Source organism: Penaeus vannamei, chromosome 10 (assembly GCF_042767895.1).
Source record: "Penaeus vannamei isolate JL-2024 chromosome 10, ASM4276789v1, whole genome shotgun sequence".
NCBI classification, from domain to species: Eukaryota; Metazoa; Arthropoda; class Malacostraca; order Decapoda; family Penaeidae; genus Penaeus; species Penaeus vannamei.
In genome coordinates this window covers 20,179,682-20,194,681 of record NC_091558.1, presented here as the reverse complement: position 1 = coordinate 20,194,681, position 15,000 = coordinate 20,179,682, and the positions used below count along the sequence as shown (strand labels likewise).

The 15,000-nt window shown below is 43.5% G+C and overlaps 1 protein-coding gene across 1 annotated transcript in view; it reads left to right on the top strand.

The window, feature by feature from the left end:
• The window catches only part of LOC113811867 (uncharacterized), a 338,243-nt gene that overhangs the window by 263,386 nt on the left and 59,857 nt on the right, over nucleotides 1–15,000 (top strand). Inside the window, exon 2 of the mRNA XM_070126439.1 lies at nucleotides 14,772–14,940. Coding sequence (XP_069982540.1) covers nucleotides 14,772–14,940 — 169 coding nt within the window. The remainder of the gene's footprint in view (nucleotides 1–14,771; nucleotides 14,941–15,000) is intronic.

Below are 15,000 nucleotides of genomic sequence, written 5' to 3'. Positions count from 1 at the left end.
TCTCTCCTCCCCTCTCCCTCTCTCCTCCCCCTCCTCTCTTCACCCTCCCTCTCCTCCCTCTCCCTCTCTCCTCCTCCCTCCCTTCTCACCCCTTCCCCTCTCCCCCATTCCACTGCTCCTATTCCCCTTTTCTCCCTCTCCACTCTCCCCTCTGCCAAGTACTGTCGCCCAATCTCCCTTCCCCATTTTACGAGGATTACCCCTTTTCTTTCCCCTCTTGGTACTTTTCTTCCGGGGAGTACTCTTAAATTTTCTCCCTTTTTCCCCTCTTTATTTGTTTTTTTCGAGTATCACCCTTGCAAATTTTCCTTTTCTCTTCACTCTTTGGATTATGTTTCCTTTGGGTATTTACTTTTACAACTACCTCTTTTCCTTATATCTTAATTCCTATTCACTCCCTTTTTTCTCCCCTCTTCTCCTTCCTCTCTTCCATCTTTCCCTCTCGTCCTTCCCCCTCCTTCAATCCAGATCCTTCAATTCCCAATTCCCCTCCCCCCCCTAAAAAGAGAGAGAAAGGGAGAAAGAGAGACAGGGAGACAGAGAGATGAACAGATGGACAGATAGATAGACATTTAGAAAGAGAAAGAAAGAGAGAGGGGGGGGGAAGATAACGGAAGGAACAGACATACAGACAGACACATAAGCAAACAAATTGTCAACGATAGACAGACAGACAGGCAGACAGTACAGGAGTAAACAGAGACAAACAGACAAAAGGCAGGTAGATACAAAGAAATAGACAGGTAGACACAAAAGACAGACAGGTAGACACAAAACAGACACAGGTAGACACAAAACAGACACAGGTAGACACAAAACAGACAGACAGGTAGACACAAAACAGACACACAGGTAGACACAAACAGACAAAAAGACAGGTAGACACAAAACAGACACACAGGTAGACACAAAACAGACACACAGGTAGACACAAAACAGACAGACAGGTAGACACAAAACAGACACACAGGTAGACACAAAACAGACAGACAGGTAGACACAAAACAGACACACAGGTAGACACAAAACAGACAGACAGGTAGACACAAAACAGACAGACAGGTAGACACAAAACAGACACACAGGTAGACACAAAACAGACAAAAAGACATGTAGACACAAAACAGACAAAAAGACATGTAGACACAAAACAGACAGACAGGTAGACACAAAACAGACACACAGGTAGACACAAAACAGACACACAGGTAGACACAAAACAGACAGACAGGTAGACACAAAACAGACAGACATGTAGACACAAAACAGACAGACAGGTAGACACAAAACAGACACACAGGTAGACACAAAACAGACAGACAGGTAGACACAAAACAGACACACAGGTAGACACAAAACAGACAAAAAGACATGTAGACACAAAACAGACAAAAAGACATGTAGACACAAAACAGACATAGACAGGGGACACAAAACAGACACACAGGTAGACACAAAACAGACACACAGGTGAGACCTCAAACAATTGACACCCAGGTGGGGGCAAAACAGACACACAGGTAGACACAAAACAGACAGACAGGTGGTGACACAAAACGGACAGACAGGTAGACACAAAACAGACACACAGGTAGACACAAAACAGACACACAGGTAGGACACACAAAACAGACACACACAGGTAGACACAAAACAGACAGACAGGTGGACACAAAACAGACACACAGGGTAGCACACAAAACAGACACACAGGTAGACAACAAAACAGACAGACAGGTAGACACAAAACAGACACACAGGCAGACACAAAACAGGCAGACACGTAGACACAAAACAGACAGACAGGTAGACACAAACACAGACAGACACGTGTAGACACAAAACAGACAGACAGGTAAAGACACAAAACAGACACACAGGTAGACAACAAAACATGACACACAGGTAGACACAAAACAGACACACAGGTAGACACAAAACAGACACACAGGTAGACACACAAAACAGACAGACACGGTAGACACAAAACAAACACACAGGTAGACACAAAACAGACAGACACGTAGACACAAAACAGACACACAGGTAGACACAAAACAGACAGACACGTAGACACAAAACAGACACACAGGTAGACACAAAACAGACACACAGGTAGACACAAAACAGACAGACAGGTAGACACAAAACAGACAGACAGGTAGACACAAAACAGACAGACACGTAGACACAAAACAGACAGACACGTAGACACAAAACAGACAGACAGGTAGACACAAAACGGACAGACAGGTAGACACAAAACAGACAGACAGGTAGACACAAAACAGACAGACAGGTAGACACAAAACAGACAGACAGGTAGACACAAAACAGACACACAGGTAGACACAAAACAGACAGACACGTAGACACAAAACAGACAGACAGGTAGACACAAAACAGACAGACAGGTAGACACAAAACAGACACACAGGTAGACACAAAACAGACAGACAGGTAGACACAAAACAGACACACAGGTAGACACAAAACAGACAGACACGTAGACACAAAACAGACAGACAGGTAGACATAAAACAGACAGACACGTAGACACAAAACAGACAGACAGGTAGACACAAAACAGACAGACAGGTAGACACAAAACAGACAGACACGTAGACACAAAACAGACAGACAGACAGATTGAAATGATTAAGCAACCAACGCAAGGCTGAGAGAATGGTTGGCAACCGCGTGGATCAACAAGAGTTAGAAACGGAGAATGAAAATGGAGGAACTGGGAATAGGGGAGGAGGAGGAAGGGAGAGGTAGGAAGGGGAGGAAGGAGAGGAGGAAGGAGAGGAGGAAGAGGAGGAATGGGGAGAGGTAGAAGGAGGAGGTAGGAGGGACAGGTATGAGGAAGAGGAAAAATGGAGGCAGGTAGAAGGAGGAGGTAGGAGGGAGGAGGTAGGAAGGAGAGTAAAAGGGAGAGGTAGGATGAGGGAGGCAGGAAGGGGAGGAGGGAGAGGTAGGAGGAGGAGGTAGGGAGGGAGAGGAGGAAGGGGGAGGAAGGGAGAGGTAGGAGGAGGAGGCAGGAAGGAGAGGAGAGGAAAGGGAGAGGTAGGTAGGAGGAGGCAAGGGGAGGCAAGGGGGGGAGGGGGAGGAGGGAGAGTACTGGAACGAGAGGAGAAGGAAGGGGACTGAAGGAGAGCTTGAAACAAATTAAGTAATTATCTGGTCCCTGGGGAGAATACTCTTGGAGAGAGAAGGGGAGTGGGGGAGGGAGGGGAGGGAGGGGGAGTAGGGGAGAGATGAAGTAGGGGGGGGTGGGGAGGGGGAGGGGAGTGCAGACGGGAGAGAAAGGGGAGTGGGGATGAGAGGGGAGGGTGGAGTAGGGGGAGGGAGGGGAGAGTGGAGTAGTGAAGAGAGGGGAGGGTGGAGTAGGGGGGGAAGGAAGGGGAGGAGAGGGAAATGGGGAGTTGACAGGTTGTACAGAGTAATAGCTTTCCTGGTACTCTGATTTAATTGCTTCCTTCATGTAATTAGTATTTTCTGATCTCCTCCCTCCGGACTCTTGTTCTCTCTGTCTCTCTCTTTCTCTCTCCGTCTCACACACGCTGTCTCTCTTTATCTATCTATCTATCTATCTATCTATCTATCTTCCTCTCTCTCTCTCTCTCTCTCTCTCTCTCTCTCTCTCTCTCTCTCTCTCTCTCTCTCTCTCTCTCTCTCTCTCTCTCTCTCTCTCTCTCTGTTTATATAATATGCAACCGAATGTTTCCGAATGTTCTCGAATGTTCTAGAAAGGTGTTTATTGATATATAAGTGTACTTGTACACGTGCATTTGTTTTTTTTAAGTACATGTGAATATCTGTATATGCATGTACACGTGAAGAGTCCGTGAAGAATGGTAGTTAAAGGGTGTTTATTGATATATAAGCGCACTTGTACATGTACATTTTTTCACTACATGTGAATATCTATATGTGTATGTACACGCGAAAATGAAATTAGTCGTGATAGTGAAGTCAATGATAAAACTTCATTCGTATCATAATCGTTTTAATTCATTTTATTTCGACGATGAAAATTCTGCAATTGCAACTCATGATTAGAATTCAAATGATCGTCAAATTATTATTTTTTTCGAATACTGTCATAAGATTTTATTTCGCAGCATGGGGGAAAAAAAGCGTTTAATTTGTCAATGATAATTAGATTTTGTGATTAATGGAATTATATATGATATTCCGTTAAAGATAAAAATAAAAAAGGTCTTAAAGCCTGGATATCTCCGATCCAATTATCATTAATGGCTTTAGGAATTATGCATAACACGCTGAACTTCGTGCGAATACCTGAAATCGTCATGAATATTTCATAAATTACTTTTTTTATTATTTCTTTATTTAATGTATATATTTGTTTATTCTTTTATCTATTTATTTATCTATTTATTTTTTTAGAAACTACTCATTTATAAACGCGATATACTCGTAACCCTTTCTCCATCTTGCATCCCTCCCCTTCTCCCCTCCCCCCCCGCCTCTCCCCTTCTCCCCCCACCCCCCGCCTCTCACCTCCCTTCTCCTCCATGCCCGCCCCTTCTCCTCCCCCCACCCTCTCCCCTTCTCCTCCCCCTCCGCCCTCTCCCTCTTCTTTCCCCACCCTTCTCCTCCCCAACAGAAACCCCTCCTCCTCCCCACGAACCACCCCCCTTCTCCCCCCACCACCACCACCACCGCCCTGCACCCCCTACCTCCCCTCCCCTTTGCTCTCATTCCCGTCACACGCAGATTTTTCGCCACTCTAGCCCTCCCCCCTTCGCGAATCCTCTCCCGCCGCCAGACTCACGTTCCAGTCCCAATCTTTTGCCTCAATCCTAATTTTCTCCCTCCCCTCTTTCCCTGACTATCCTCCCCCTTTTCGTTCTCTTCTCTCCGCTCTTATTTTGCTCTTATCTGCCTTTCTCCCTATCTCTTTCAGTTATACTTCTCTACTCTATCTTTCTCTCGCTATTTTCTCTCTTCTCCTTTTCGTCCTTCATCTTTCTGTCGATGTTTGTTTTCTTTTCTTTTCTTTCTTCTTTCGCTACCTCAACTCCTTTTTCGCCTCCCCTTTACTCTCTCTCTTTCTCTCCCCCTCTCAGGTACTCTCTCTCTCCTCCTCTTTTCTGCTCCCTTTTCCTTCTCTCCCCTCCCCATTTCTGTCTATTCCAGAACCTCCCCAACTCATTCCCTCCCCCCTCTCCCCCTACTTCCCCTCCCCCTCTGTTTTCCCCCTTCTCCTTCCTCTCCTCCCCCTCCCTTCCTATCCTTTCTCCCCCCTTCCTTCCCCTTTTCTCCTCCCTTCCCCCCTCCGCCCATTTCTCACATCCTTTCATCACCTACTTCCTCCCCCCAACCCTTCCTCTCCCCAAATCCACTCACAAGGTCTTACCAAAATCCCTCCCCCAAGACAACACCCTCCAACCCCACCCACCGACCACCCTTTTCCAACCCCTCCCCTCCAACCCCACTCCTCAACCCCCACCCTCCAACCCCCACTCCTCCAACCCCCACCCCCTCCAACCCCCACCCCTCCGACCCCACCCTCCAACTCCAACCTCCTCCAACCCCACACCCTTCCAACCCCCACTCCTCCAACCTTACTCCTCCAGCCCCACGGCAACCCCACCCTTCCAACCCCCCTCCTCTTCCAACCCCACCAGCCCCCCAACGCCACCCCCTCCAACCTCACTCCCTCCGACCTCACCCCCTCCAAACCCCACCCCTTCCAACCCCACCTCCAACCCCTACCCCTCAACCCCCTACCCTCCGACCCCACCCCTCCAAGCCCCTACCCCCCCTCCAACCCCTACCCCTCTCCAACCCCCCATCCTTCCAACCCCACACTCTTAACCTCCACCCTCCAACCCCACCCCTCCAACCCCACCTCCTGCAACTCCCACCCCTCCAACCCAACTCCTCCAACCCCATCCCCTCCAACCCCATCCCCTCCAACCCCTACCCCCTCCAACCCCACCCCTCCAACCCCACCCCTCCGAACCCACCCCCTCCAACCCCACCCCCTCCAACCCCACCCCCTCCAACCCCTACCCCTCCGACCCCACCCCCTCCAACCCTGCAGCAGAATTCCCTCCCGCAAAGCAACCGTCTGTTCAGCGCGTGAGAGAGGATCCGAAAAGGCTTTTGCATGACAAGGAGATTATCAGCTGTGGCGCTTGACTTCAGCCCAAAAGGTGTATTTTTTTCTCTTTTTTATGTTGTGTGTGTGTGTGTGTGTGTGTGTGTGTGTGTGTGTGTGTGTGTGTGTGTGTGTGTGTGTGTGTGTGTGTGTGTGTGTGTGTGTGTGTGTGTGTGTGTGTGTGTGTGTGTGTGCCTCTCTACTGCGCTAATCCTTGACCGCGACTCGAACTGGAAATAAACCCACGAAGCAATAAAAACCCATCTCAGATTGCTCAATTCTGGCTCGGTCGGACTTCACTTCTCATTAGCTTTTATTTTCTCTCTTACGACATCTGGCAAGAAGAGCAAGGGAAGGATATTGTTTTGGGAAATTGATTTTGATATTGTAGTTGGTTATAATAAAAAGTGTTAATGGTCTTGGAGACTGAATCCATTTATTTATGTGGATAAGTGGTTAGATATATAAATGGGTTGGTCTGTTGACAGGGAGATACATACATACATACATACATACATACATATATACATACATACATACATATATACATAGACAGATCGCAAGATAAATATAGACAAATAAATAAACAGAAAAATACATAGACATATAGCGAGATTAACATACTGATAGATAAATAGGTAGGCAGATATACGAAATAGATAGATTAACAGATAAATAGATAGACAAATAGATAACCAGATAAACAGACATATAACAAGATAGACAAATCGATAGATAAATAGATACACAGATCGATAGATAGATAAATAGATACACAGATCGATAGATAGATAAAGAGATACACAGATCGATAGATAGATAAATAGATACACAGATCGATAGATAGATAAATAGATACAGAGATCGACCGACAGATAGATAAACAGACAGACAGAGATTCAAAGCAAATAAGATGCAGAACTGACATTAAATCTTGCGCCAGGACATCTCGTGCCATGTCCGGAGTCCTTTGAAGGAGTTTCTCGAGACTGGACGGCAGGAGGCATTCCTGAGCATGTAATATTGGCCTCGTATCACATTGTCCGAATTCCTGCCTTTTTCCCCGTGCAGTCTCGTTTCTTTTGTTGTTCTTTGTGCTTTTATTTGATGTTTCTTTTTGTTTTTAGGTTGTCTTTTACTCTTTCTTTCTTTTGTTTGTTTTATTTTTTATGCTGCTTTTTTATTTTCTTCCCCTTTTATTTTCCCTTTTTTCCATTTTTTCACTCTCATCTTTTTTTGTTGTTCTGAGGGTGCGAATAAGCCTCTTCGGGTGGAATTCCGAGGGTGCGAATAAGAGAGCTCGTTTCGTCTGCTGACTGAGCCGAGATGGATGAATGAAGGAATGAAAACGGAGGAAGCGTATTTAGGGATAATAATGGAGGAAAGTGCGGGAGATTTAAGAGTTCATTTACCTTCTTTATGTGGGAATGCCGCGATTTTCAGCCTCATTTCCAATGTGGAGTAATGGAGAAATTATTAAATTCTAATTTGGACGAGGAAAAATGAGGGAAAAGCGAGGAATATAAACAAATTAGGCAAGAAAGGGAAATCCATCTTCAAAGGCAGGAAGCTGGGAAGGCAATGAGGAGAAAAAAACGGAGATCAAAGACAGAAAAATGGGCAAATAATACGTAAATCCTTTAAGAAAAGAAAAGAAAATGAAACAGATTGAACAAGAAAAGAGAGATTTCTAAAAAAAAGGGGGGGGGGGAAACTGGCTAGACACGAACCACATATTCCCGCTGAGATATGAAGCCTGTCCCAGAAGACACAAGACAATCCGATGTCCGCCTGAGTGTGTGCGTGTGTGTGTCTGTGTGTGTGTGCATGTATGTATGTACGTGTTTGTGTGTGTGTATGTATGTGTGTGTGTCTGAGTGTGTTTGCGCGCCCGCGCGTGTGTGTGTGCGTGTGTGTGTGTCTGTGTGTGTGTGTGTATCTGTGTGTGTGTGTTTGTGTGTGTGTGTGTGTTTTGAGTGAGAAGAGGGAAGGTTATAAGACAGAAGATATATACGAAGAAGAGGTGAAGGGAGCGGGAGCCGAGACGAGGTCCTGGACGAGAATCCTGTCCTCCTTTGTCAGGATGAAGGAGGCGGTGCTCGAGGGGGGAGGGGGAGGGGGTCCAGCTCTTCGCGTTCTCCCCATACACGCACAAACAAATGAGAGCGCAAAGGAAATAGAGAATAAAGCCCAGACAAATGAAATGATTAATATACATAAACATTCCAACTTTAAGCATTTTCTTTTCATTTTTTTTTTCTTTCTTTTTAAGAGGAATGATGAATATAAACCCATCCTTCTCACTGATATTGCTCTCGCCGCCTCCAAGATGATATACGGAAAGATACCGCCCATCTATCACCCACGCCCACGCATAAATCTTCCGGCGTTTCTCAAGCTGAATGGGCGAAGTTAAAAGATCCAGTGTTGTAAAAGTCATCCGAACCCCCCCTCCCATTGTGTCCCTTGCAGTGTTACCAGTGCAGCGGGGATTTCCTGTTGAGGAGTTTTTGCATTCTGGTATGAATGTGTATGTATATGTAGATAAGCCTATTTTTTTCCTTTTTCTTTCTTTTCTTGTCTTCTATTTATCTATTTATTATTTACTTTTTGTTCAGATTTTTTTTCTGTTGCGGAAAAATGGCGCTAGAGAATTCATATATATATATGTGTGTGTGTGTGTGTGTGGATATATATAAAAGATATATCAATGGAAATATATATATATATATATATATATATATATATATATATATATATATATATATATATATATATATATATATATATATATATATATATATATATATATATATATATATATATATATATATATATATATATATATATATATACATGTATAAAAACGTGTTCTCAATTCGAGATGATTAGTATCTTACGTGAGCGCGACTTCCGCTGATCGAAAGGAGGTCCTCTGAGTGCTCCTGAAGCCAAAATCACTCAGGAAAGTTACGAGTTACGTTCCTCTAAATCACAAAGTATAGTGTGAGCTGATTGCAAGAACTTTTATTCTTTGATGCGGGTTTTTTTTTTTTTCTCATTCTCTGTCTCCGTTTGTCTTCTCCTGTTTGGGTCTGTCCGCCTGCTTGTCTTTATGTTTGTTTGGCTATTTATCTATCTGCCTGTTTGTCTATTTGTCTGTCTCCAGTCATGTTCTTTCTCCAATCTCTCTTTCCTTTCCTCTTTCTCTTTCTCCATTTTTCCCTCTCTCCCGTACTCCATCTGTCTCTCTCACTCCCCACGCCTCTGTCTCTCTCTCTCTCTCTCTCTCTCTCTCTCTCTCTCTCTCTCTCTCCCTCACGTTCTCTCTCTCGCTCTCTCTCTCTTTCTCTTTCTTTCTTTCTCTTTCTCTTTCTCTCTCTCTCTCTCGCTCTCTCTCTCTCTCGCTCTCTCTTTCTCTCTCTCTCTCGCTCTCTCTTTCTCTCTCTCTCTCTTTTTCTTCCTCTCTCCTCTCTTTTTCTTCCTCTCTCCTCTCCTTTTCTCGCTCTCTCTTCTTTGTCCCTTTCTCACTCTCTCTACCACTTTTTCCTTCCGTTCTACCTTCCTCCCTTTCTCTCGCTCTCCGTCTCTCTCTCACCACAACAATAAAAGGAAACAAATGAAATAACAATAAGAATGCATAACACCATATTTATTGCCTCTCTCTCGGCTCCCTTTCCCCAGTCTGTTGCTTCACATTGTGCGAGTGAGATTCATGAAGACGGCAATTTCGCTTAAATTTTGCACATTTCTGCTCTCGCCCGTAACTGCTATTGATCTGTTGCAAGGGCGGCCGTGTTGCACGCTAGGGCTCACGCACGTCCCCCAACTTACAGCTTTAGGCCTTACTGCCCCTTTGCATAATGAAGCTGTCGTATCCGATTGCAAATAACAGGCCTACAGGAAAATATGAAGGGACGGGGAGGGGTACAATTTCCTTTATGGTGGCAGCGGTGGGATGGCCGTCCTCTACAACACCTGTAAATATTAGGAAACCTCTAATTATACTAACCCCCACAGCTCTATTTCTCTCTCTCTCTCTCTCTCTCTCTCTCTCTCTCTCTCTCTCTCTCTCTCTCTCTCTCTCTCTCTCTCTCTCTCTCTCTCTCTCACTCTCTCTCTCCTCTCACTCTTTCTCTTTTATCTAACTTTTATCTTTTAAGTTGGATTTCAGCTGCAGCAATAGCTACACTAAGATTAGGACTTGGAAACTTGTATATGAATAGCATTTATATGTCAGTATGTGTTCGTTTAATGATAAGTAAAGACACACGTATACATGAAGATAGAAATAGACGCCTATGTTAAGATAAATCAAGAGTGAAAGAAAGAGGTGAAATTGAGAGTGGATGTGGACTGATGAAAATTTGTAGTACTTGAAAACATACACTTTACATATGCACACTCTCTCTCTCTATCTTTCACTCTCACTCTCACTCTCTCTCTCTCTCTCTCTCTCTCTCTCTCTCTCTCTCTCTCTCTCTCTCTCTCTCTCTCTCTCTCACACACAATTTCTCTTGCTCTCTCTGCACACATACAATTCCAACAATCTCTCTCTCTCTGTCTGTCTGTCTGTCTGTCTGTCTCTCTCTCTCTCTCTCTCTCTCTCTCTCTCTCTCTCTCTCTCTCTCTCTCTCTCTCTCTCTCTCTCTCTCTCTCTCTCTCTCTCTGCACATATGCAGCAATCCCAACTTTAGAGGAGTGCGTTAGTTGGATGAAAGTGTGAAAAATATTGCATATGCGAGGGTTGCAAAGCGTGCGAGTTACAGAAAGAAAACGGATCATATTGATTTGAAAGTCAGACCGTGTACGTGTATTTGTATGTGTGTACATGAATTTGTGTGTGTATGTGTGTGCGTGTGAGTGAGTGTGGGTATGTGTGTGTCTTTGTTAAACTGGTTCTACTTCTTTATAGGAGAGACGCTTACAATGAGGAGTAAATTGATTGGTTAGCAAAAGCGGTTTAGATTATTAGAGAACCGGATCCGTGGACGGTGAAATCAAGTGAGACCCACCACAGAAAACGGACTTGCAAGGAAACTAAATGTGTGATACTTCGCATTATCATTATTGTTGTTGCTGTTATGAGTGTTGTCATTATTATCATCATAACTATTGTAATGTTTCATATTGCCATTATCATTCTAATACAACTATTATAACTATTACTATTACCATTTCCCCAGATGTTATTATCGACATTTTAAAGAATGAAAGATGCAGAAAAAAGGCAAAGAAAATACAAAAGAAACAAAATATCAAATACATTTTTTTCCTGACTAAATCACTTTCAACAATTACATACATCCTTCTGTGTGATTTAAAAAAGTCATGATAATATTGTGATTACGTTTCCGCCTTAAAATTCTAATCACCATTGATACCACAAAAAAAATAATACCACAAAGCGATTCACATCAATAAGTATAAAACTGAACTATCCCATTATCAGCACTAAACTATTTGAAAAAAGGGCGAACTAATATGAAAATCAAATGGATAAAGGCGGGTTTTGCAGGTATTTTGATAGCGTGTGAGCGACCCAAATGAGGCAATGAAATGACCAAAGTTGCAACATGAAAGCAACGGAACAATTTCCCTTTCTTTTATTTGCATTTTTTTCTTCTTCTTCTTCTTCTTCTTCTTCTTTTTCTTCTTTTTTTTCTTTCTTTTTTTTGGTGTGCGAAAGGGTCGAGGACCAAAAAAATCTTTATTCTTCTGTGTCTTTCCTTTTATGTTTTTTCTTTTTTACTTTTCTTTTCTTTATTTTGTGTGTGTTTCTTTTTCTTTTCTTAGAAGGGGAGGGGCTATTTTTATATATTTATCTCCTTCGGGATTTGTGAAAATAACGTGAGGTTGATATAGAAGGGACTTTGAATTAGTGATATATATATATATATATATATATATATATATATATATATATATATATATATATATATATATATATATATATATATATATAAATGCACATATAAATCTATTTCTCCATTTTCTTCTTAGTGTTTCCCTTTTTCTTTCCGTTTCTTTCTTACCTCCCCTACGCCCCCCCCCCCACGAAAACTCTCGGGAAGGCCTGGGTTAAAGTTCGCTGTGCCATAAAAGTTTTGAATGTCACACAATGAGGACTATTGTTTAGGGTTATTGCCCCCCCCCCCATCCTCACCATGCCCTCAAAAAAAAAAAAAAAAAAAAAGCGAGATAATGAGTGCAAGAGCCCCTTTTCTACTATCTTCCCTTTCTCTCTCTAACTCTCTTCATCCCTCTCTCTCTCTCTCTTTCTCTCTCTCTCTCTCTTCATCTTTTTCTCTCTGTTCATCACTTTCTCTCTCTTTTATCTGTCTCTCTCTCAATTTCACTCTGTCTCTCTTTTCCACTCTTCTCTCTGTCATTTCTCTCTCTCTTCCATCTCTTTCTCTCTCTTCTATTGGTCTCTGTTTCTTTCTCTCTCTCTTTTCCTTCTTCTCTCTCTTCTGTTTCTTCATCTCTCTGTTTCTCTCTCATCTCTCTCTCTCTCTCTCTCTCTCTCTCTCTCTCTCTCTCTCTCTCTCACCTCTCTCTCTTTCTCTCTGTTTCTTCATCTCTCTCTCTCTCTCTCTCTCTCTCTCTCTCTCTCTCTCTCTCTCTCTCTCTCTCTCTCTCTCTCTCTCTCTCTCTCTCTCTCTCACCTTTCTCTCTCATTCTCCTTTCTTTAACTTTCACCGGCTTCTTCTAAGTTGGATTTCTGAACCGACTGATGTGCAAAACGAAGGAGATTCGGGAAATCTTCAATCCTGTCAGTGGAAGGAAATTGCATATGTAGGTTTCTGTCTAAGATATCAATCTATCTGGATTATGCGTTCGTGTTTGTGTCGTGTGTGTGTGTGTTTTGTGCTTGTGTCGTGTGTGTATGTGTGTTTGTGTCGTGTGTGTGTTTGTGTTTGTGTCGTGTGTGTGTGTGTCGCGTGTGTGTGTTTTTGTGTTTGTGTTGTGTGTGTTTGTGCCGTGTGTGTGTGTGTGTTTGTGTCGTGTGTGTGTTTGTGTTTGTGTCATTGTGTGCTGTTTGTTTGTGTCGTGTGTGTGTGTGTGTTTTTGTGCTTGTGTCATTAATGTGTTTGTGTCGTGTGTGTGTGTGTGTGCGTTTGTGTCGTGTGTGCGTTTGTGTCGTGTGTGTGTTTGTGTTTGTGTCGTGTGTGTGTGTGTGTATATTTGTGTCGTGTGTGTGTTTATGTTTGTGTTTGTGTCGTGTGTAAGTGTGTGTTTTTGTAGCTTTGTGTCGTGTGTGTATGTGTCGTGTGTGTGTGTGTTTTTGTGCTTGTGTCGTGTGTGTGTGTGTTTGTCCTTGTGTCGTGTGTGTGTTTTGTGCTTGTGTCGTGTATGTATGTGTCGTGTGTGTGTGTTTTTGTGTTTGTGTTGTGTGTGTTTGTGTCGTGTGTGTGTGTGTGTTTGTGTCGTGTGTGTGTTTGTGTTTGTGTCGTGTGTGTGTGTGTTTGTGCTTGTGTCGTGTGTGTGTTTTGTGCTTGTGTCGTGTGTGTTTGTGTCGCGTGTGTGTGTGTGTGTGTTTGTGTCGTGTGTGTTTGTGTCGTGTGTGTGTGTGTGTGTGTGTGTGTGTGTTTGTGTCGTGTGTGTGTTTATGTTTGTGTTTGTGTCGTGTGTAAGTGTGTGTTTTTGTGTTTGTGTCGTGTGTGTATGTGTCGTGTGTGTGTGTGTTTTTGTGTTTGTGTCGTGTGTGTGTGTGTGTTAGTGTTTGTCATGTGTGAGTGTGTGTTTGTGTGTTTTTGTGTCATGTGTGTGTGATTGCGTTTATGTTTTGCGTGTGTGTGCGTGTGTGTGTGTGCGTCGTGTGTGTGTATTTCAATGCATGTGTACGTGTATATATACTCTATACACACAATATTCTAGTAGATAATCTTATTACAGAGATTAAGAGAATCAAATGATAGCATTAACCTGTTATTTGAAGTTTTACAATTTATTTTTGTGGGCAGGGATTTGCCTTTAAAGTCCCAGACTATACATTGGTAGCATTGAATTACTTTTGATGGCGGGATAAAACACTTTTATCATCCATGTGTTTTTTTTTTGTTGTTGTTTTTTTTACCAAAGAAAATATTGAACGTGTTTATTTATGTATGTGGATATCTCTCTCCCTTCCTTTCTTTGTGTCTTCCTTTTGTCTGTCTCTTCCAAACCACCATCTCCATCCCTCTCCCTCCATCCCTCTCCCCCACCAACCCCTTTCTCCCTCATCCTCTCTCTCTTTTTCTCTCCCTCCCCCTCTTTTTTTGTCTCTCCCTCCCCCTCTCTCATCCCCCCTCTCCCTCATCCTCTCTTTCTTTTTTTCTCTCTCCCCCCTCTCTCTCTTTCTCTCCCCCTCCCTCTCTCTTTTTCTCTCCCTTCCCCCACTCTCTCTCTCTCTTTCTCTCTCTTCCCCCCCCCCTCTTCTCTCTCCCCTTCCCCCTCTCTCTTTTTCTCTCCCCTCCCCCCCTTTCTCTCCCTGTCTCTCTCTGTCTATCTATCTATCTATCTATCTATCTATCTATCTATCTATCTATCTATCTATCTATCTATCTATCTATCTATCTATCTATCTATCTATCTATCGATCGATCGATCTATCTCCCTACAAAGACCTAACCGCCATCCCCCCTCCTTCCAGCGATGGTGCCGCTGCCACCTGAACAGCCTGGGCAGCCTCGGTTACTGCGTGGCGGCCATGGGTCTCACCACCTACGTCATCACCACGGAGGTGCAGCAGTTCATCAAATACCTGAGTCTCCCCTGGCCCGATCACTTCACGCCGTACCTCGAGCTGAACATCCATATTGGTAGGTGTTGGTGGGTCATTGGCTAAGGTTTTGGGCTCTAAGGTTTTTGGCTCTCTCTTT